Source organism: Lingula anatina, chromosome 6, assembly GCF_051362555.1.
Source record: "Lingula anatina isolate TDL-2025a chromosome 6, LinAna3.0, whole genome shotgun sequence".
In the NCBI taxonomy this organism is placed as follows: domain Eukaryota; kingdom Metazoa; phylum Brachiopoda; class Lingulata; order Lingulida; family Lingulidae; genus Lingula; species Lingula anatina.
The window spans coordinates 9,564,258-9,587,013 of NC_141772.1; the positions used below are offsets into that span (position 1 = coordinate 9,564,258).

The 22,756-nt window shown below is 35.8% G+C and overlaps 1 protein-coding gene across 6 annotated transcripts in view; it reads left to right on the forward strand.

Moving 5' to 3' along the window:
• Positions 1-22,756, forward strand: part of LOC106174593 (dynein axonemal heavy chain 3) — an 82,953-nt gene that overhangs the window by 41,696 nt on the left and 18,501 nt on the right. For all 6 annotated transcript variants that reach the window (XM_087015044.1, XM_087015047.1, XM_087015046.1 and 3 more), the window contains exons 20-60: positions 302-490; positions 770-898; positions 1,173-1,373; positions 1,604-1,743; positions 2,037-2,127; positions 2,366-2,433; positions 2,670-2,898; positions 3,227-3,379; positions 3,643-3,784; positions 4,086-4,284; positions 4,719-4,827; positions 5,147-5,266; positions 5,553-5,723; positions 6,049-6,186; positions 6,466-6,609; positions 6,941-7,105; positions 7,479-7,613; positions 7,785-8,003; positions 8,376-8,476; positions 8,744-8,861; positions 9,254-9,387; positions 9,549-9,854; positions 10,036-10,180; positions 12,851-13,089; positions 13,558-13,707; positions 14,177-14,396; positions 14,784-14,897; positions 15,141-15,290; positions 16,125-16,301; positions 16,600-16,738; positions 17,171-17,361; positions 17,618-17,713; positions 17,995-18,186; positions 18,523-18,656; positions 18,962-19,124; positions 19,458-19,640; positions 20,041-20,199; positions 20,528-20,800; positions 21,185-21,340; positions 21,905-22,105; positions 22,432-22,565. In XM_087015044.1, the coding sequence (XP_086871170.1) occupies positions 302-490; positions 770-898; positions 1,173-1,373; positions 1,604-1,743; positions 2,037-2,127; positions 2,366-2,433; positions 2,670-2,898; positions 3,227-3,379; positions 3,643-3,784; positions 4,086-4,284; positions 4,719-4,827; positions 5,147-5,266; positions 5,553-5,723; positions 6,049-6,186; positions 6,466-6,609; positions 6,941-7,105; positions 7,479-7,613; positions 7,785-8,003; positions 8,376-8,476; positions 8,744-8,861; positions 9,254-9,387; positions 9,549-9,854; positions 10,036-10,180; positions 12,851-13,089; positions 13,558-13,707; positions 14,177-14,396; positions 14,784-14,897; positions 15,141-15,290; positions 16,125-16,301; positions 16,600-16,738; positions 17,171-17,361; positions 17,618-17,713; positions 17,995-18,186; positions 18,523-18,656; positions 18,962-19,124; positions 19,458-19,640; positions 20,041-20,199; positions 20,528-20,800; positions 21,185-21,340; positions 21,905-22,105; positions 22,432-22,565 (6,617 nt within the window). The remainder of the gene's footprint in view (positions 1-301; positions 491-769; positions 899-1,172; positions 1,374-1,603; positions 1,744-2,036; positions 2,128-2,365; positions 2,434-2,669; positions 2,899-3,226; positions 3,380-3,642; positions 3,785-4,085; positions 4,285-4,718; positions 4,828-5,146; positions 5,267-5,552; positions 5,724-6,048; positions 6,187-6,465; positions 6,610-6,940; positions 7,106-7,478; positions 7,614-7,784; positions 8,004-8,375; positions 8,477-8,743; positions 8,862-9,253; positions 9,388-9,548; positions 9,855-10,035; positions 10,181-12,850; positions 13,090-13,557; positions 13,708-14,176; positions 14,397-14,783; positions 14,898-15,140; positions 15,291-16,124; positions 16,302-16,599; positions 16,739-17,170; positions 17,362-17,617; positions 17,714-17,994; positions 18,187-18,522; positions 18,657-18,961; positions 19,125-19,457; positions 19,641-20,040; positions 20,200-20,527; positions 20,801-21,184; positions 21,341-21,904; positions 22,106-22,431; positions 22,566-22,756) is intronic.

A 22,756-nucleotide genomic window follows, 5' to 3' on the forward strand; every position in this document is an offset into this window, starting at 1 on the left:
GATAAATTGGTATTCAATAAATGGATTCAAAGTCAGACTTAAATATATCTTTGTTGCAGTTTCTCTCAGATAGTAAAATCAGGAACAGTATATTTATTGGAAAGAATTTCAAAAATAAGTTTTTATATATATATTTATTTTTTTTTCATAGAAAAGTTGTATCATTGCATACTGACACAGATCATTTTATTTGTCTCAAAGACTCAGTCAGATATTTAATCAGTATCCTAAGCTGTAATGTAAATTACTAATTCACAAATGTAAAACAATGATTTAATACCTTATTTTCCCCTTATTTCAGGTTCAAAACTTGTGGAGAACAGCATACAGACTGACCAAGATCTTTTCCCACCCTAGTATGGCAGGGCCATTTAGGGCAGCCACCAGTATCAAAGGCAAGCTAGAGAAGTTCAAGATTAACATGCCACTTATCACAGCCCTCTGTAACCCTGGGATAAAACAGAGACACTGGAACATGATGAACCATAAGGTAGGCTGCTGAATGGATTTTAGTTATAATAGAGAGCTGTATTTTCTGTTAACTGTGACATTAACCCTAAAATTAGACAAAGTGGTGGACAAATTACTAGTAAATTATCCTTCTTTTTATGTATGTTTTCTTTAAGTAATTTATCTAGTTATAAATGATTTTGTTCACATTTTATCCATCTTCCTCTTCCTCTTCTTAATTATACATAAAATGTGCTTAACTTTGACACAAAAAATAAATAAAAATGGATAAATAAAATGCTGTATTTTTATGCTCTAGGTTGGTTTTCAAATCACGCCCACTGAGGAGACCCCCCTCCAGGAAATGCTGGGCCTGGGACTGGAAAAATTCCTGGATGAACTCACAGAAGTCAGCTCTCAAGCCAGCAAGGAGTTTGCTTTAGAAAAGGTACAAAACATACAGAATGAAAAAGAACCACAGATTTTGGAGATTATTTAATACTAGACAAAAATCTCAGATTGAGGTGTTTATTGCAATTAGTGTTGCAAGTGATTTGAACAATTTTTTGAATGATAATTATATAGTTGTTTTTTTTAAAATCATGTCAAACTTTAAGTTATTTTTTAAATTATGTCAAACATAACATTATTACTAATTTTCTGATTTAAGTAATTTTGTATGGAATTTTGATTTTTAAAATTCATCCACAATGTACCTGCAGGCTCTCTCAAAGATGAAAAGTGACTGGGAGATAGTCAACTTTGTCTTTGTTCCATACAAAGACGCTGACATCAGCATTCTGTCAGCCATTGATGATGTTGAGGTCCAACTTGATGATCACATTGTCAAGACAACCACAATGAAAGGCTCTCCTTTTATTGGCCCATTTGAAGCTGAGGTGAATGAATGGGATGCTAAACTGGTGAGTACAAAGTTTTGTGGTCATTTTGATTATTTTATTTTATCTAAATATTTACATACATGTATGGAATTTTAATAAAAATAAACACTGATGATCCATGTCAGAAAAGATTTATTTTAGTTTAATACAAAATTGATATCTTGGTTGCAATGTTTTATTGACATATATATTGAATCATCTCATGTATGTATAATGCTAGTATATTATTTACCTTGTTCCCCATATTTCAGCGTCGTATGAAGGCCATATTGGATTCCTGGCTGAAGGTTCAGGCAGCATGGCTGTATCTGGAACCCATCTTTGGCTCGGCTGACATCAGGAACCAGATCCCCAGGGAGGGGAAGATGTTTGAGGAGGTGGATGAACACTGGTGAGTGCAGACAACACAATGTGCAGCACATCCAGGCACATTGTCACAACTAACACAATTATGTTGCCACAACTAGGACAATTTTATTGTCGCAGACACAATTACATTGTCACAGCTAATACATTTACACTGATAAAGTATATTTTAAATTCACTATTTATTTCAATATTTGATACAGAATTCTGTGAAAAGTTAAGTATCTATTTTTTATTAAAACTAAATGCAACAAAGCTTAACTGAAGGAGAATTTTGTTCAACGTTTTAACTGGATGAATGTCTGTTTTTCACTTAAGGCACACAATAATGTCCAATGCTGTAAAAGATACAAAGGCACTGGTTGTCACATCACAAGACCAGATGTTGGAGAAACTACAGTATTCAGAGGTAGGTGGTTTTATTTACCAACTTCTGTGATACCGAATGTGATAAGGTTCTTATGCTCTAAAGGTATTCGTATCTGCAAATTTGACTATGGTCAAAACTTTATAGAAAGCCTCCATCTATTGAAAGCTATTTCACCACAGTGTAGAGACTTCCTGTGGAAGATACCTCAACATTAATTTTTTTTCTGTTACAAATTTTTGGAGTAGTACGTTTAATATTGTCACTTTAAATTCTGCAGTCTATGCTTGAAGACATCAACAAAGGACTCAATGACTATCTGGAGAAGAAACGCTTGTTTTTCCCAAGGTAAGCTTTATTAAATATATCATAAATAACTGTGTCAATATTTATATGATATTAAGATGTTGAAAGTTTTTTTTATTAGTTTTACTCAGTAACTAACTTGGGATGAAGAAAGTCCCATAGCCTTTACCATTTAATTTTTCACATATTCAGATATAGCAATTTCCCATATAGCAATTTCAGAATAAAATTTTGAAGAAAGACTAATTAACAATTATACATGTCACTTGTTCTTTCAGGTTTTTCTTCTTGTCCAATGATGAGCTGCTAGAAATCTTATCAGAAACCAAAGATCCTCTTCGTGTACAGCCTCATCTCAAGAAGTGCTTTGAGGGAATTGCGCAGTTGACCTTTACCCCTGAGAAGGTCATCGTAGGGATGGAGTCGGCTGAAAAAGAGGCAGTAGATTTCCCGCGTCACATCGTACCTGCTGAAACGAGGGGATTGGTGGAGAAATGGCTCATTCAGGTTATTATTACTAGGTTTTAGATTATGTGGAAAAACACATTGTATATATTGTTGCTTAAAAATTTTTATGAAACCTGGTCACATTTTGGAATCAATGGGGTTGTGGGGCTTATTAAATTTTCTTCTCTGGTTGGAAAGATTTGTTTTTTGATTTACTGTTTTTTAAATATATTTTTATAATGTATCTGATAGTCTTCAAGTGATAAACAAAATTGACAATTTTTTAAAAAGCCGGTCTTTAGGTTAGTTTCTACATGTTTTTATGTCTGATTTTTAAACTAATTAAACCAACAATGTTAAGTAAAGAAATTCCACTAAACACTACCAGGTTGAAGACACTATGAAACTCAGTCTAAAGGACAGTTGTGCCAAGGCTGTGGCAGCCTATGATGAGAACCCCAGGAGTGAATGGGTCCTCCACTGGCCTGGCCAGATAGTACTGGCAGCTGGAACAGTCCACTGGACCTCAGAGGTGGAACAGGTATGGGGCTGGGAGAATTGTTTTCAGTCAACTTTTTAAAAGAAAAATATTCAAGTTTTTGAAGGGATATTCAAGAAATTATTCTGTTTGATCCCTCATAACAAAGATTTTTATTTTCCACACTCAAGGGAAACAATGCGATTGAATTAATGGTATACCAAGAATGATGTTAGGGAGAGAGTAGATACACATCATATTATTGATAGAATTTGATAACTGTAACAGAAAAATTGACAAAGTCGTTTTCTAATTTTTCACTCTAGTCCATTGTAACACCTGGAGGGATGGCGGAGTACCTGGCCAAAAGTAACCGCCAGATAGACGAGGTGGTCACTTTGGTCCGAGGCAAACTGACCAAGATGGCCAGAATCACCTTGGGGGCACTCATTGTCATAGATGTCCATGGTGGGTGCTTCAATTTATGTTGAAATCTTGATTGTGTCAATGTCACAAAATAAGAAGTTCAACATAATACTGAATCCACTGTGAAAACAAACAGAAAGGCTACCAGCTAATACACACAAAGTTATGTTTGTTATTACAGTATTTGAAATTTGAACCAAATTATAATTACTGTATTAATAATAATTAAAATATCTTTATTTGAATGAAACAATTCAAATTAGATTTTATAGATGTCACTGTCAAAGAAAAAAATAGTTTTAATTAAGATGCGTAGTATTAACAAAACTGGTCCTGTTCCCAGCCCGTGATGTTGTGGCCAAGCTTAAAGAGGTCCAGGTGAGCAGTCTGACAGACTTTAACTGGATCAGCCAGCTGAGGTACTACTGGGAAGGGGACATTGTGATAGTCAAGATGATCACCACGGCTGTGGACTATGCCTATGAGTATCTGGGGAACACTGGGAGGCTGGTGATCACACCTCTCACTGATAGGTGTTACAGGTAATGGTGCTGTTTCTGTATTATCTTTGTATATTATTGTATTGTATTGTTACTGTATACGAGTACCTGGGGAACACTGGGAGACTGGTGATCACGCCTCTCACGGATAGATGTTACAGGTAAAGGTGCTGTTTCTGTATTATCCTAGTATAGTATTGTATTGTGTTGTATTGTTACTGTATACGAGTACCTGGGGAACACTGGGAGGTTGGTGATCACGCCTCTCACGGATAGGTGTTACAGGTAATGGTGTTGTTTTTGTATTGTAATTGTTTTCTTTTAGATTTCTACTGTATTTTTATTGTGTCTGTATTGTCATTGTTATTGTATTTTTACTGTTGCTAGTATGGTAGCTGTTGTTTGTTATTATTGTCTGTTATGGAGTTGTGTATTGAACTATGCCTATAAGATGACTATTATTCTTGGTATTATAGAACCTTGATGGGTGCTTTAAAACTAAATCTTGGTGGTGCCCCTGAGGGTCCAGCAGGCACTGGCAAAACAGAAACCTCCAAAGATTTGGCCAAGGCTGTAGCTAAACAGGTACCAGTTTGGTCTTTATTAACATTTTAAATTGTAATGTTAAACAGACTAAGAAAGAATAATTTTTAGATATCAAATTTTTATGAAAGTGAACCCAATTGTAATGAATTAACTTGTTTAGTTCTTCGTCTGTAAAAGAAAATGTTTAACTGTTGGCTTTGTTTTTCTGTATATATCAAAGCCAGATATTAACCTTACCAGTGTAGTTTGTTGGCTTGGACCACAAGTCTGAACCCAGTGTAACAACTTGAGGCAATCTCATATTCACACCTAACACAGTGTCACATTCACACCTAACACAATGTGCCATCTGTTTCAGTGTGTTGTGTTCAATTGCTCTGATGGCTTGGACTACAAAGCTATGAGTAAGTTCTTCAAGGGACTGGCACAGTCTGGAGCCTGGGCCTGCTTTGATGAGTTCAACAGAATTGAGCTGGAGGTAAGGATTATGAGGAGATCAAATCTGTTGATGTTTACATTTAATAGACAGCAAAGCAAAATTTGTCACCTTTTTAGGTTGAATTATCATTTATATATATAGAAAAAATCTCGGAGAAATTTTTTTTCTTTTGTGTAATGGAGAATCTACAGTATTTATATCAACAAGAAGTTGCAATCATCCTGTTTAACAATTCTCCCCTTCCTCCCCCCCCCCCCCCCCCCACACACACACACATACATGTTAATCATTTATCTTCACCTGAATTATTACCGTGACCTTGCAGGTGTTGTCTGTGATAGCCCAGCAGGTCCAGAGTATCCAGCGTGCCATAGCAGAGCACCTGAAGACCTTCAACTTTGAGGGCACTGAGCTGTCCCTGGACCCCACCTGTACTCTCTTCATCACCATGAACCCAGGCTATGCTGGCAGGGCCGAGCTCCCTGATAACCTCAAGGTAATATTATTAGATATCCAGTCTAGATAATCTATATGTAAATTTTTGTCTTTGTGCAATATCCTGTGCTGGTTATTTCATTGTTCAGGTGAACCAACAGATGAAATATTGTAAACAGCCAAAAGGTCTTGAAACGATGAAACACAAAACAGTGTCTTTTTAGTCATGGTGCAAGTAATTATGCATATATTAACCAACATTGTAAGTCCAAAAATTGAGCTTTTCATTTCATTTTGGTTTGACTATGGTAATTGAAAAGCTCTCAACTGTGATATATATATAAAAAAACATTGTTTAAACTATATGTGAAAAATTGTCATTTTAGGTGTTGTTCCGCACAGTGGCCATGATGGTCCCAGACTACGCCATGATTGGGGAGATCTCGCTGTACTCCATGGGGTTCATTAATGCCCGCAGTCTGGCCACCAAGATTGTAGCCACATACACTCTGTGTTCAGAACAGGTAAAGTACTACATGACACCATGATATGATATAAAGTAACACATAAGACTTATCTGATCTTAGTCACAGTAGAAATACAAGATAGTGATTATGTTCACTATGTTCAAAAGTTGTTTTTTTTATATATGTTGAAATGCTTAAGGTTGAAATGAGGTTGAAATTGGAACAAAAGAAATTTCAAGAAGGCCAGAGGCAAGTTAATTGAATCCTGGATTAACAGTCTCAGCAATACAACATTTTGCCCTGGTTGTGACAGTCACATCCATTGTTACCTTGCAGCTGTCCTCCCAGCACCACTACGACTACGGCATGCGTGCTGTGAAGTCTGTTCTCACTGCGGCAGGGAACCTCAAGCTTAAATACCCTGAGAGCCCAGAAGATGAACTGCTGCTTAAGTCTATCATAGATGTTAACTTACCCAAGGTAAGCATAACCATGGCAGAAATAGATTTTCTTTATTTCTGAGGCCGTTTTTAGTATGATGTCATTATTTGTGTGTGTTTGTGGTAATTATAACCTGTAAACAAAAATATATCTAAGCTAAGGGTACAAAAATATTTCAGCTTGTGTTTGATAATTTTCACTTTTGAAAAATAAATCTGATTTGTTCTCTTTGAAACTTAGGAAACTCAACCCTGTTTCTTAATTTACATCTGAATCCAACTATATAATAGCATTTAAATTTAGAGAAAATAAAAATGAAAATTTATGAAATGTTGTCATGGAAAATTGATGTAAAATGTAATTATTTCAGTTTTTGTCCCATGACATCCCCCTATTTGAGGGCATCATCTCGGATCTGTTCCCAGAGGTGAAGCAGCCGAAACCAGATTATACTGACCTAGAGGTGGCGCTAGTGGAGAACATCCAGAAGATGAAAATGCAACCCACACCTTGGTTCTTGGAGAAAATTATACAGGTTCATAAGCATCATTCAGTATTTCAGGATAAATCTTTTAATAAAAAGGATTGTTTCCAGATTTTTAATGTCATTGTTACATGTATGTGAGCAGCATTTAAAATCATTATGATGTCATATTTGATACTCTGTTCCTAAGTTTAGACATGTTACATATGGGGACAATTGGTTAGTGGTAGCAGCATTTTTATTTCCTGTTTTATTCATAGCAAAGCTTTCCCTAAGACTTGATGTCAACATCCGTTGTTGTCTCTGATAAATAGACCAGGCAAGCATTTTTGTGTTTTGCTCAATAACAGTGTCATATATTAGCAAAAAGACAAAAAAATGTAGTTTTACATTTAAATAATACTCATCATTAATTCATTTCCAGATTTATGACATGATTCTAGTCCGTCACGGCCTTATGATAGTAGGCGATCCTATCGGTGGAAAGACGTCTGCTTTCAAAGCCATCAGTATGTCATTGGCAGACATGGAGAAGAAGAAACTGATGGAGGAGCATGCAGTAAGTGCTGTCATCTTTTGGCAGTTATTGTTATTATTTTGTAATGATGTGTATAAATTAAGAATCAACAACTAGGTGCTGTTTTTGATTCTTTGCAGGCTCTTACAAAACAAATAAAAATGAATAATTCTTAATCTGTATTATCAAAATCTTTCATTTTCTCCATTAAAGGTCACATTCAGAATCATCAACCCCAAGGCCATCACCATGGGCCAGTTGTACGGCCGCTTTGACCCCATATCACACGAGTGGTCAGATGGTGTCCTGGCCAACACATTCCGAGAACATGCGTCCAGCACAACGGAGGACAGGAAGTGGATTATATTTGATGGACCAGTAGATGCTGTGTGGATTGAGAACATGAATACTGTGCTAGATGACAACAAGAAGGTATGGGGTAGAAATGTGGTATTGACTTTTAAGAGAATTCTAAATAACTGTGTGAAAATAACAGGAAATTAAAGAAAATTTCAAGATTATTCTACTTTTAAATTGGTGAGGAAGTTGTTAAACTTATAATAAACACTTAATTGCTAGAGATATTGGATGAGATCTAGGTGCATTTTTGGTATTAAATTGGAACACCTCACTGTTGTTCCCCTTATGCTTCAGCTATTCCTGAGATATGGTTAAGTTTAGTTTTTATTGTGATACCATCTAACAAATTGCCACACCTATCACACCTAACACATTGTCTCATCACATAATTTCTCACCTAACACAATATTGAAAATTATCTCAGTGTCATCCTTTGCCTTCCAGCTGTGTCTTATGAGTGGTGAAATCATCCAGATGAGTAACAAGCAGAACATGATATTTGAGCCTCAAGACCTGGAGCAGGCATCACCTGCCACTGTCAGCAGGTAATTTGTCCATATTTTCCTTTTATTCTGTGCGTAGCAGTCACATCTTTAGGCATGGTGCCAGCTGGTCCAAGTCAAAGACATTAATGTGCAGACTTTTCTCTTGAATATAATTTTACATTCTTTGTAAACAGGCACTACAAATTAAAGCACACTGAAAATTATTAAACAATACAATCCTCTTACTTTTTTGCAATGTTATGAGTTTGCAGTTTTGAATGGTAAATTAAAAGATTAAGTGAAACTGTGATATTACCTGCCCTCCAGGTGTGGTATGATCTACCTGGAGCCCATGCAGCTTGGTCCCGACCCTCTGGTCAAGTCCTGGATGGAGTATGAAATGCCACAGGACATCCTGAATAAAGAACAGAAGGAGTCCATTAAGGTAGAAACAAAACGGGAGTTGTGTCAAGATGAGACATCTGTCCCTTTGATTTGTTGTAAATTAGATTTTATTTGATCTTATCACATTGTTGTTATTAAGTGCCATGTTTGTTTAAAGCAATCTCACCTCTGCTTCAAAAATGTATTCACCACAATTAAAAGGCATGGCATGAAATATAAAACACATACCCTCACTACAACCTAGCACCCAAGATCATGTCAATTTAACCACAGTATGCAAATCAACAACAACAACAAAAAAAAATAAAATAAAATAAAAATAAATAAATAAATAAAACTTATTTATTTTCTTTACCAAATGTCTTGCATTATTCAAATATGAATGTACAACACTATCTAAATCATTCTCACCAATTCCTTCATCCCTTTCAGTTATTATTTGAATGGCTCCTCCCACCCTGCCTCAGTTTTGTCAGCAAGCACTGTAAGCACTTTGTCCAGCTCTCCCCGATGCACCTCACCAGTAGCATGCTACGATTGTACAGTTGCATGATGGAAGATGTCAGGTAGGACACTTATCCATTTTAAATTTATTGAGATGAGTCAATAAATCTTGTTGTATATAACTTTATGTTATCAATCATTATTGAAGTTTTAAACTTACAAGTGCAAGCTCTCTATATAATTGCAAGGTGAAATGATTTCATTCTGTTTATACAAATTTTAGAAAACTTGGAGATGAAGAAGAAGAGGAAGACTTCATAGAAGAAGAGGAGGAAGAAACAACTGAAGATGGCGCCCCTGCTGCCCCAAGTTCAGAAGAACCAGCAGAAGCTGCATTCCCACCTAGAAAGGACAAGTCTCTCAGTGATCAGAAATTGATAGAGGAGAGGTCAAATATGCTTTTCTGCCATTTCCTCTTCTCCATCGTGTGGTCAGTTGGAGCAAACTTAGATGGTCCGTCCAGACTCAAGTTTGATGAGTTTTTCAGGGAACTTTGTGAAATGGAAGGAGGGAATGCCAAATACCCAAGGTGAGCTCAAGAGATATTTCTCAAATAAAGAATATCGCTTTTAACTCACTTTTGCTATCATTTCTGTAATATTATTACAAATTATATATTTTAATTGATTCATTTCAATAATCATCTGTGCCCTAAACATAACACAGCTATAGGACTTTGTCTCCTCAACTCAAATTATTCTATTTTTCAGACCCAAAGAGTTAAAAGTATCCAGAAATCTCCTGTTCCCCAAGCGGGACACCGTGTATGACTACGTGTACCTGAAAACTCACATTTGCTCCTGGAACAGTTGGGCCACTATGATCCAGAATGTTGCCATTGCAGAAAAGGCTAAGGTAAGGGGGTGGGACAAGGGCACCTGCTCAGATATTTTGGCTGCTTTTACAGTTGTTGGGGCATTTGGGCATTTGCATTGGGCATTTGCATAGGGCATTTTGGCATTTGCATAGGGCATGGGGTTATTTGCATAGAGCATGGGGCATTTGCATAAGGCATTGATTATTTGCAAAAGGCATTGGAGCATTTGCATGAAGGAGGTTATAGGCTTATCAAATTACAGAAAAGGTAATGAAATGAAATATTTGCTGCTTCCACAGACTGCTGGGGCTGTAAAATGGGTTTAGATTGCCAGGGCTTTTAGCAAATTTGGAATTTTTTGCAACTGAAGCTTCTTGTTGAGGCTTTGCAAGGGTAATTTGTTAGATTATTTGATTTCTTGGCGCACAGTATGTAATGATTTGTGCTTAATGCAAAGTGGCTTTTTTATATTTGTAAGTTCATAAAACTAATTGTATTTTTGCAATACCTGAAATCCATATCCAGCTAAAAATTAAGTGATGGTTTGATTAAATTTTATAAATTAAAACCAATGTGTGACAACCCAAACATATGTTGTGAACCTGTCCTTAAAACAATACCCAATGATGTAAATAATGGATATTTGACATTATTTGAATGTCAACACAGTTTTCATTTACATGATCTTAAATTTCTTGTTGCATGATTCTGCCCCGTCCCTCCTCCTCCTTCTTACTACCCTTCCCCCTCCCCCCTCTCCCACTGTAGTAGCATGGTACTATAGTATATTGCATGCACACCTTGTATAAGGCAACACCATCTCATTGCTTGGTATGAAGGAATTATATACTGCATGCTTGCATCCTAGATATATGGTGTGGGCATCTTGCATACCATTTAAGCTGCTGATAAGACAAATACCTTGTATTGGCATGTGTATTTTCCCTTTCTCTTTTGTGTGAATGAAGTATGGATGTTGTATGGAGGAATGTGATCACTTTTCCTAGACTTACTAATCAGATATTAATTTTCAGATTCATTAATCTTTTGTTGTCATTAGAAGATGATGCCACTAATTTTATGATGTCATGCCACTACTAATATGATGTCATACTACTACTAACGTGATGTCACTGCCTATGTGTGTGATGTCACAATTGAATATGATGTCACTGCTAAGTGATGCCACTCAAGTTTAAAGCTTATGCATTTGTTTCATAGACCATTTAATTATTAGAAATTAGCTGCTTATTATTATTAACAAAATTAGATTTTACAAATATATTTTCATTGATAATTGACTTTTTGTAGTTAAATGATTATTGGTTGCTTTTTCTATTAATTTTGGAGTTTAGAATTTTAAATGTCTCAGCTAATAATTATTCATATCATGATTTGCATTGTTTCTTTTTCATAATACTTCCTGTGTTTTTTAATTCACAGTATATCAAGGTAAATAGAATTATTAATAATAATTTCCTTTTTTTGAAAGATATGATGTACAGATGCTCAATTCCTCAGTTAATACATCATTTAATGTTGAAAAGCACTGTAGAAATTTAGATGGAACTTTTAACTCCTTTTCAAACTTTACTAATTGAGTTTAACTTTGAAAGTAAACATATTATATTTCTTGCGGTAGTAGATGATTCCAGTTGTTTTATATTTTGCATACATGGGTGTCTTAATTGCAGTGGAGTTTGAATAAACAGTATATAAATCTCTGTCAATGCAATGCGCTTTCCAACAGGTGGTTTCCTCACAAACACAAACATATTTCCACAAGGAACATTGTTGTGTACATACACAAGATCTTTTCAGGGGAACACTATATTATTAGCTCTTGTCCTCAGGTGACTGGACTGGTAAACTAGGCATTCAGATATCTAAGGGTCTCTTTATTATCACTTCAGAGCCTCAGGTGTTTGAATTTCTGGTCTGTCTGTCTGGTCTCTAAGTGGCATTGTTGGTCAATTAATCATAAAAACTGTAATTCTGGAAAATAGAATGTTATAACATAAAAAAAGCACAGCACCACCAGGCATTTCTTTACAGTTAAAACAAGAAAACAAGAAAACAAGACAAAAAGAGAAAAACAAACTCTCAACTACAATTCACCCATGTTTGAGTATTTTGTTTCTGTAGACTAATTTTGTTGATTCACTGTTTTGTTTTGTGTTTTATTAACCCATAGGATGACTGGAAGCTAAGGACTATGGTAAGACTTGGAAGGTTGAGTGAGTGGGAATGGATGCATGATCAAATAATGATTGTACTTTACAGGAGATTTATTGTGCCAGTGTTGCATCATTGCTTTTGTACTATGACATTGGTGTTTTATTGAAATGCCTGTTTGAGCTATTCATTTTCATGACATTGGTGTATTGGATTGTGATGTTGTGCTTGGATGTGACAGCTTAGATGTGCTTTCTGAATGTGTTAGGTGTGACGTTGTATTGGATGTCGGTATTTTTGTGCACAGGATGCATATTGGTACATATACCCCTTTTTTGTATAGAACCGTTTTGAAAATTTTCCAAAAACAGATATGTATATATATTTCCATTCAAAATTCAACTGCCAAAGGTTAGAATATCAATCTTTGTTAAGGCAAAGATCCATGAAAAATAGGCTGCCCCAGGCTTTAGCTTGTTAATATCAGATTAGAAGTTGCCTCTCTCACTTTTTCCACATTTTTGGCAAATTAGGTGAATGAGCTGATCATCAACACGGTGGACACAGAGCGGCAGCGCTATTTTCTGCAGAAGTTCATTCATCAGAATAAGCCATTGCTATTTGTGGGGCCCACTGGGACAGGAAAAAGTGCCATCACCAACAATTTCTTGCTCCAGTTACCCAAGGACAAATACATCATCAATAACCTAGTCTTCTCAGCCCAGACATCGGCCAATCAGACACAAGATGTCATCTTCTCCAAGCTTGACAGGTGAGTTTTGATTGGTTTATTTTGCACACCCTTTTTCTTGTCTGAGAACTGCTATGTTTTGTTGTCTGTGCGACACAATGTACATTGTTGCCCATATTTTTTTTTTTTTTGGAAATGCTCATGTCATGTTGCATTTTGATGATTATATATGTGAAAAAAAAAACTCATTTTCTTTTTCTTTCTTTTTTTGACATATAATAACAACATTAGCAGTCCTTCTGAAAATTAAATGCATATCTCAATATATGGAAAGATAAAAGGGCTATTCGTAACATTAGCATCTCTTACATTTTTATAAATTCTATTGGAAACTACAAAAAAAAAAAAAAATTGATATTGAAAAGTAAGTTGGAAAATGGTAAAAATGTAACTAAGCAATTACTGAGTCAACTAAAAGCCTGTAACATTTATAACAGTTAAAGCAAATATTTCAACATTGAGAATTATGAGGTTACCATCTCTCCTCAGGCGAGGCAAGGGCAAGTATGGGCCGGCAGTGGGGAAGTTACTGTGTGTTTTTGTGGATGACTTGAACATGCCAGCCAAGGAGAAGTATGGTGCCCAGCCTCCTATAGAGATCCTGAGACAGTGGATTGACCATGGCTACTGGTTTGACAGGTAAAGGATTATGAAAATCATGAAAAATATAGTGTAGATATGTGTTGGTTTCACCAATTGGAATAAATTATAAATTTATAAAATATTGGATTAATATATTTTTAATTGCATTGTATTTCTTTTTTTAATTTAATATACATATAAGTAATGTATATCAATCCACTCACCATACCCAATCAAAGTCTTTCTGAAAGTCTACTAACAGACAGTAAAAACCATCATGTTTTGTACATGGCTTGATATTAATGAAATATAAAAAGGCTCTTTTAAGGTACCTGGAGTATGAAGCATAAAGACCTTCATTGTATGTATGGCACTGCTTTGGAAATATGGGTTTCCTCTTGGTTTATCCAAAAATGCTGGTATCTGGGTTTTTAGCAATATCCCACCAGATTTCAAACTCCTATCACAATAATGAACAGGATGATAACTGCTACACTAACTATATTCCATTTTTTCAAACTTTCAGAAAAGACACAAGCATCCTGGAGCTTGTCGACATCATGATGTGTGCTGCCATGGGTCCCCCTGGTGGTGGTCGTAACACCATCACCCCGCGGTTCATGCGCCACTTCAACCTCATCAGCATTGAGTCATTCAATGACGAAACCATGATGAACATATTTGCCCCCATCCTGGACTGGCATTTTACCAGAGGATTTGAGACCAGTCTGAGGAGATTTTCAAGGGTAAGTTTTATTTAGTTGTAGCAGTTGGAACCAAGAATGATGTTAATAGTACAGCTTAAATTGCTGAAAACAAATTATTATTTTCTTATATTACAAAGTAAATGCACCCAGAAATTTTTTTTTTTTTTTTTTTTTTTTTTTGTAAAATGATTATACTTTGGGTATTTTTTTCTATTCCTAAGACAGAGTGTTAATATTAATATGTCTAATAATAATAATAATATATTATTATTATTATTATTATTAATATGGCACATAAATTAACAGAAAATGTTCACTCAAAGAATGAATATAGGATACTTGAAAAAAGGAGATGATTCTTAAACTACATCAAATTTTGTATGTGTTACATTTGGAAAATGCCATTATTTCTCCCCCTCCCTTCAGATAATGGTCCAAGCCACCCTGGACATCTACAAGCAGTCCATCAGCAACTTCCTGCCCACACCCTCTAAGTCACACTATCTGTTCAACCTCAGGGATTTTGCCAGGGTTGTACAGGTAAACCAACGGGGCAGTAATAACTAGGTCAAAATGAGAAGGAAATAAATCAAGTTACTATTTTGAGTATTTTTTTGTAATTTTTACTTCTGATACATTTGTATCATATGATCTGTATTTTTTAAGATTTGAATGTTATTAAAATTAAGTATTATTCTATTTAAATTCTTGATGAAAGACAAATGTGAAATGATCAATTTAAAAAGAAACAAAAGTTGATTTCAATTTTTTGCTGAATTCCAGGGTATTCTCCTCCTCCAACCCCAGAAGTGTCCGGAAGGTGCCCAGGGGGCCCAGAAACTGACCCGACTGTGGGTCCACGAGGCGTACAGGGTGATATATGACCGCCTGGTGGACACTGAGGACAGGGACGTCTTCTTTAAGATGGTCAAGGTATGGTAATGTAGATTGCAGCCACTGTTTTAATGCGTGCCGAAAAAAAAGCTGGACTATCTTCAATGAAAAATAATGCATGTCAACTTATTCACATTGATGAAAGGGTTTTTATGTTGTATTTTAGGGTAGGGGTTATTTAGAAAAAAACACCTGGAAAAAAGCTTTCCTAATTTTTAGACCCCATTTCCATAGATTTTAGATCGATCTATCCCTGTGGGGAGTCTCACTAGATTACTGTCAGCTTAGCCGGCTTAAGCGTCTGTCCCGCCTACTGAAAGCTGTAAGGGGGTAATTAACTATGGTGCGCACTTGGCTGACTGCAATTTAGCATGAACCCCCAGGGAGTTAGGTCGATCTAAATCTTAATCTCTGGATCGATCTTAATCTCTGAGAATACACCCTTAGTCATTAGCACAAGGTTAAAGTGTTATCTAAAGATGCACCTATCTTTCCTTAACACAATTTTAAAAAATCTTTTAAAAACTTATATAAAACAAGTCATTATTATTTTATTGCTTTCATAATGTAATATAGTGATATATGAGTATATTGAGCAACTTGAATATTAAGTTTATTTACCTTGTCTAAGGCTCTGTTCTCACAACTTTTAGATCGATCTATCACTGCGGGGAGTCTCACTAGATTACTGTCAGATAATCCCCCTTAAGTGTCCGTCCCCGCCTACTACAAGCTTTAAGGGGTAATTAACTTTCGTGTCCGCCCGGCTGACAGCTATTTAGCGTGAACCCCCAGGGAGTTAGGTCGATCCAATGTAGGTCGATCTAATCTATGAGAATGGGGTGTAAATGTAAATTGTCATGTTTTCTACAGAACACAGTAGAGAGTCAGTTCAAGGAAAAGTTCAACAACCTGTTCAGTCACCTGTGTGTGCCAGGAAAACAGGTGTGTGACGACGACCTCCGTAGTCTCATGTTCGGGGACTACATGGCTGAGAAAGAGGATGAGAGGTTGTATACTGAAATACAGGACCTGGAGTCTGTCAGAGAGGTCAGTAATTGATTGTTTCTTTCATTTCAATGTTTAACTTTTGGAAGTTAGAAAGTAAGGGAAGAGGTCTGACGAATCAGATATAATGTGGCATGGCCAGTGTCCTATTTCCTTCTTTTTTTCTCCCTGTACAAAAATGGAAGAACAGCAATTTGTGTTGTGTTGCTCACTGCTTCATTGTTACAGACAGACTTTAAATGCATTCAATAAGGAGACCTTTTACTAGCACCACTGACTGTAAATTTTGTGATCAATAAAATAAACATATGTCAAGTACCTTTTATTTTTGCCTATGTAGACTATAGAGAAATGCCTGGATGAGTACAACCTGATGAGTAAGGCCCCCATGGACCTGGTCATGTTCAGATTTGCCATAGAACACATCTCCAGGATCAGCAGGGTGCTCAAACAACCCAATGGACACTGCCTGCTAGTGGGTAAGGAACTGTACATGTACCTTAGTATGTCCTAAGATCTAATATATATATATCCGTTTATTAGATCTTAGGTATGTCAGAGATAAGAAATAAATCTGATGTCTTCTGTGAAGTTGTTGTTAAAGATTAGAACATTTTAAGATAGTATTGTTAAATAGTTGTTTTGTAATTGAACAGCCGACCAATACAATGAGTAAATACATGTACTATTGGCACTTTTATCGATATTTCTTGTATTTAGAAATGAGCTATTTAGCTGCATGAAATAGCAGAACTAGACTTTTTTGTTTGTCAACTACAAGCTTTTATGCAACAAGAGTTTTTAAAATAATTAGATTTAGTAAAGACAAATTTAGTCTGCATTAACAATTTACATGCTTTAAAATAAGCATACATTGTCATATGTACATAAGTCTTTTGTCTTGTCTCCAGGTATTGGAGGCAGTGGACGCGCCAGTGCTACGAAACTCTCCTCCTTCATGGCAGACTACGAGCTGTTCCAGATTGAGATCTCTAAGAACTACACTGTCAATGAGTGGCGAGAAGACGTGCGTAAACTGATGACCAAAGCTGGCGTGGAAGGGATTGGGATCGTCTTCCTTTTTGGAGATCACCAAATCAAGGTACTGCAAGGGAGAAGTGATGTGATATTAATCTCTGATTTTCAATTTTTAAAAATTTTTGATGGAATTATAGCTGTAAAGTTGGAGTAAAATGGATAAATCAGAATAAAACAAACTGAGATTGGATGTTTTTCTTTCATTAACTTCTGAGCTTTGGTCCTTATCAATTATTCTGGACATTTGTATTTGCAATTGATATGTGTCGCAAGATAAAATTCTGTTGAATTCTGTTGATTGTTCTTTGATGCCATTTTAGGACATCTCTTTCCTGGAAGATGTGAATATGATTCTGAACACTGCAGACATTCCTAACCTGTATGAGAATGAAGAGAGGCTGGAGATCATTGAAAAAGTAATAAATCTGGAGGATTAAGCAAATATTTGATAAAGAAATTATTTGTTAACTGGAGCAGCTATACTTTGTGCAAGCCATTTGCTTAGTTGTAATCTCTAAATGTGAGAAATCCATTTTTTAAGAACAAAATGTCAACAAATACAGTTTTTGAAAAAAAATATTGGATTTTTGGAAGTTACTTTACAAAGTGTCAATAACAAATTACTTGACTGTTCTCTTTCAGAAGAGCTTTATGGAACATGTTTTAATATGCATAATATGTTTCCTGTGTCTTTCAGATGCAGCAGTTGGCCCTGCAGGAGAATGCCATGTCTGAGATCACGCCACTGAACATGTATAACAAGTTTGTAGAGCGCATTCGCCGCAATCTCCACGTGGTGATCACATTCAGCCCCATTGGGGAGGCGTTCCGCAGCCGGCTCAGGATGTTCCCATCTCTCATCAACTGCTGTACTATTGATTGGTTCACTGTGAGTTGATGTTGTTGATGTTTTTTTTAAATTTTCAATTAAAAAATTATTTGGGATGGGTGGGGGATTTTGATAGAACATATCTTGAATCTTATTTTGCTAGTTTTACACAAACCAAGTTTTGTTGTTAATTGATGTACATAATTATAATTGCCATACTGTCATATATGAAAATATATTTTCTAGCCCAATGCCAAATGAAAAAAAGGAACAAAACAGATTAGTTTCTTTGTCAGTTCTGAATATACATTTTACGTAAAACTTTTCTCAGCTTTTGAGGAAAACTGGATAAAAAAGCCCACTTTTATATTAAAAAAATAAAATATTTAATTTCAGGCCTGGCCTGAGGACGCCCTGGAGTTGGTAGCCAATCAGTTCCTGGAGGATGTGGAGATGTCGCAGGCAGTGCGCGAGGAGGCAGTAGTCATGTGTAAACACTTCCACCAGAGTGTGCGGGCATTGTCTGAGAAGTAAGGATTTGTTATGTAGTTTTACAGTAGTTTTATTATTATCATTATTGTATTGTTCATAAGAAATATAATTAGCACAAAAATATCAGAAGAGAAATATCTTATTTCAGTGTACAGAATGTATTGCCTGACCTGTTCTATTTTTTTTTTTCTGTTCCTCTTTTTATTAATAATTTACAGTTGGGTCTATTTTAGAACTGGTTGGTGACTTTTACACATTGTGCTCCAATAAAAATTTAGCGCCTTTTAAATTAGCATAATTATGAATTTTTTTTTACATTTAAAAATTAATACGTCTACTTCAGGTATTATGAGACTATGCAGAGAAGAAACTACGTCACCCCAACCTCTTACTTGGAGTTGATCAAGACGTTCAAAACCTTACTGAACAAGAAGAGGATGGAGTTGCTCACTCTCAAACAGCGCTATGTGATTGGATTGGAAAAACTGGAATTTTCTGAAAGCCAAGTATGTGGAATGAAATGTCAGGGGTTACTGGATCTCATAGTTCAGCTGCTTATACTTAATATAATTTACAATATTGTCCTCATAATTAAAATTTGAAGTCATTTCATTTCTAAATTATATCTTATTTTTAATTCTTTAAGTGTTTTAAGTTTTCCAATCATCTTCATATGCTCATCATACTAACTTATCTTTGTTTTACTTTGTGCAGTAACTATTGATAAATTTATGATTGTCTTTTTACTCCAACAAAGCCACCCACAATTGCTCTCTTTCACTGTAAGAATAGTATAATGTTATAAGTCAATACATTAACTTTCTACCATCAATCTCCAGATCAATGTAATGAAGCAAGAACTTCAGGAACTACAACCCATGTTGATTAAGACCAGTGCCGAGACAGATGACCTTATCAAGGTCATAGAGACGGAGACAGTGGAGGTAGAAGCCATTAAGTCTGTGGTCGCTGCTGACGAAGCTGTGGCCAACAAAGCTGCATCAGAGTCACAAGCCATCAAGGTATGGAGCAAGTCATTTAGTATGTTTGGAATATATAATTCACACACATGCGTAAATGCATACAAAAACAGTGTTCAAAGACATTTTGTAGAAGTGCATTAAACAAACATTGAAAGGATATCTGTAACAAATATTAAGTATATGATACATGTAGCTTTTGTGTGGTGGTATTGTACAGGTCTAGTATATGATATCTCAGTGAAATGAATTGTATCTATATTGAGTGAATGTAGTTATGAGGGGAGAAATTAAATTTAATACAAAGGTATTTTTTATGTAATGAAATATGAAAGTTTAATAATTGGTCAAATGAATTGGACCCCCAAAACTTCTAATTACAATTAAAATGTGGACTTTTGATATTTACACTATTTTTACCCTCTACCTTCGAATATTATAGGATGAGTGCGAGGCCAAGTTGGCGGAGGCCATGCCTGCCATGAATGCTGCCATAGCCGCACTGGACACTCTGAAGCAGAATGACATCACCATCGTCAAGTCCATGACCAACCCCCCGGCTGGAGTGAGGTTGGTGATGGAGGCCGTCTGCATTATGAAGGTTAGCTGCAGTGACATTAATTTTATAATGACTGAGCTGTTATAATAATAGTTAATTTCTTGCAATCTTACAGCAAATATTACAAGTCATAGTTTATCAATTCAAGGAAAGGAAATATACATGCGCCACTTATTGGGTGTTGTATAAACCACAACATGGTATGGCCTGACTACAGATATGAAATAAATTTACTGGTAAATATATGCATTAGGAAATATCATTAAAAAGTGACACTCAAGACAATATAAACAAGACAGGAGTCTGCTGTTGTCTTTAAATCTGTCATTACTTTGATAATTTGTCTAAACTAAAATGTCTTAATTTCTAGGGTCAAAAACCAGACAAAACGCGAGACCCCAGTGGAAAGACTGTGGAAGATTACTGGCCAGTTGCCAAAAAACTTCTGGGAGACCTGAAATTCCTGGAGTCTCTCAAAGTTTATGACAAGGACAATATACCAGAGGCCACCATGAAGAAAATCAGGAAGGACTACATGAATAATCCAGAGTTTGACCCTGAGATCATCAAGAAGGTGTCATCTGCTTGTGAAGGTCTGTGCAAATGGGTCCGGGCTCTGGATACATATGACCAGGTGGCAAAGGTATGATTGCAGCTTTTTCATGTTTGATGTTTTAGGGGGTTTTTTTCATGGCAAAGGGTATTTTTTTCATCGAAGAATGTAAGTTGTGAAAAATATTAAATCTCTGTGACAATCATAATTAGAAAATACATTTTGATAATCGATTATTACAAGTTGATGAGACACTGTAAAAAATTGAAGTAGATGTCCATTGTGTCCATCTTGTTTCAACCATGCGCAATATATTGAAAGAAGTATTTATTTTTATAAAAATCTGTATAAGGCAGAGGGTATTCACACGGATTAATTTTTAAGATCCACAATAGTCATATCTTTATATGAATTTTGAATATTGTCAATTTAAGTAAAAAAGGTGTATTTATTATAATACATATCATTTTGTAGGTTGTTGCCCCCAAGAGGAAGAGTTTAGAGGCTGCCCTTGCTGTGTATGATGATCAAATGTCACAGTTAAGACAGAAGCAGGCAGAGTTAAAGGAGGTCACAGATAAACTGGACAAGCTCAATGAAAACTTGGACACAAAGATGGAGGAGAAGCAGGTGAGAGGTTTTTGGCGATTGCTGAAGGAAATTCTTGACCAATTCATTAAATAAAAGTTAATGCCAATATTGATATTTTTATACTAATATGAGTTTTCTTAGTGGTCATATATCCTTCGGAAGTGTTAAGTGGTCAAGTATTGCCATGTTCTGCAGGCCTTGTTAAAATCTTTATCTTATTTGCAACATTCCTTCTACATGTAAATCTGTAATTTAGACCCCATTTCCAGAGATTAGATCGATCTACCTTAGATCGACCTAACTCCCTGGGGGTTTACGCTAAATAGCTGTCAGCCGAGCGGACACGAAAGTTAATTACCCCCTTACAGCTTGTAGTAGGCGGGACAGATATTTAAGCCGGATTATCTGACAGTAATCTAGTGAGACTCCCCGCGTGGATAGATCGATCTAAAAGCTCTGGGAATACAGCCTTAGAGTGGCTCTCCAGTAAAGTTAGTCAGCAATTTCGGACTACGCCATCCCAAGTTTTGCTCACTAAAGCTCACAGCTACACTCATCATACACAACAAATAAATAAATGCTTCTTCTTCTCATCTTTCCCAGAACCTGGAGAACAACATAGAGCTGTGTAAAGTAAAGATCATCAGAGCAGAGAAGTTAATCAGTGGACTGGGAGGGGAGAAGGACCGCTGGACACACAATGTGGCCAACCTCTCGGACACCTATGATAACATTGTGGGGGATGTGTTGCTCTCTGCTAGTGTGGTGGCTTACCTGGGACCCTTTGTGCTGTCTTACAGACAGGTAGGGTATAGAGGGAATTTTTGCCCTTTATGGCAGATTTCTGTCCTTTTGTGTGAAATATTGAGTTCAGATGGTTTGTGATTCAATGAATTTTGTTTAAGATATTGGTTAGTGGGGATATTCAGTGGATGGAGGAATTTTCTCTGCCTATGTTATTTTCTGTGTCCATTCCTGATAGTTGGAGAATTGCTATGTTTTTTTAAAAATTTATTATTATTATTATTATTACTTTTTTTGTAGTTGTTAACTTTAATTTCGGTGTTCAGTATCAAAAAGATTGAAAATATAAAATGATTATGACACAAATATCTTCCTTATTCCCTCAGAGTTGTCTCAAGGAATGGTACAGTATGTGTAAGGCTAAAGGTATCCCTCTCAATGACAACTTCTCTCTGTCCAGTACCCTAGGGGAGCCGGTCAAGATACGAGACTGGAATATCGCTGGACTGCCAGTGGACAGGTATACTGAGCAAAATGTTTATCTGTTTTATAAATTACATTAATTTATTGATTTTGGTATAAGTACATTTTGAAACAATGTCTGTGTGGCTCACTAAAAAGATGCTGAAAATTATGTTTCAACAAAAATAGAAATAAATTAAGTTCATTATTAGAATTAATGGATTAACAAAAATAATCTTTTATTAAAGA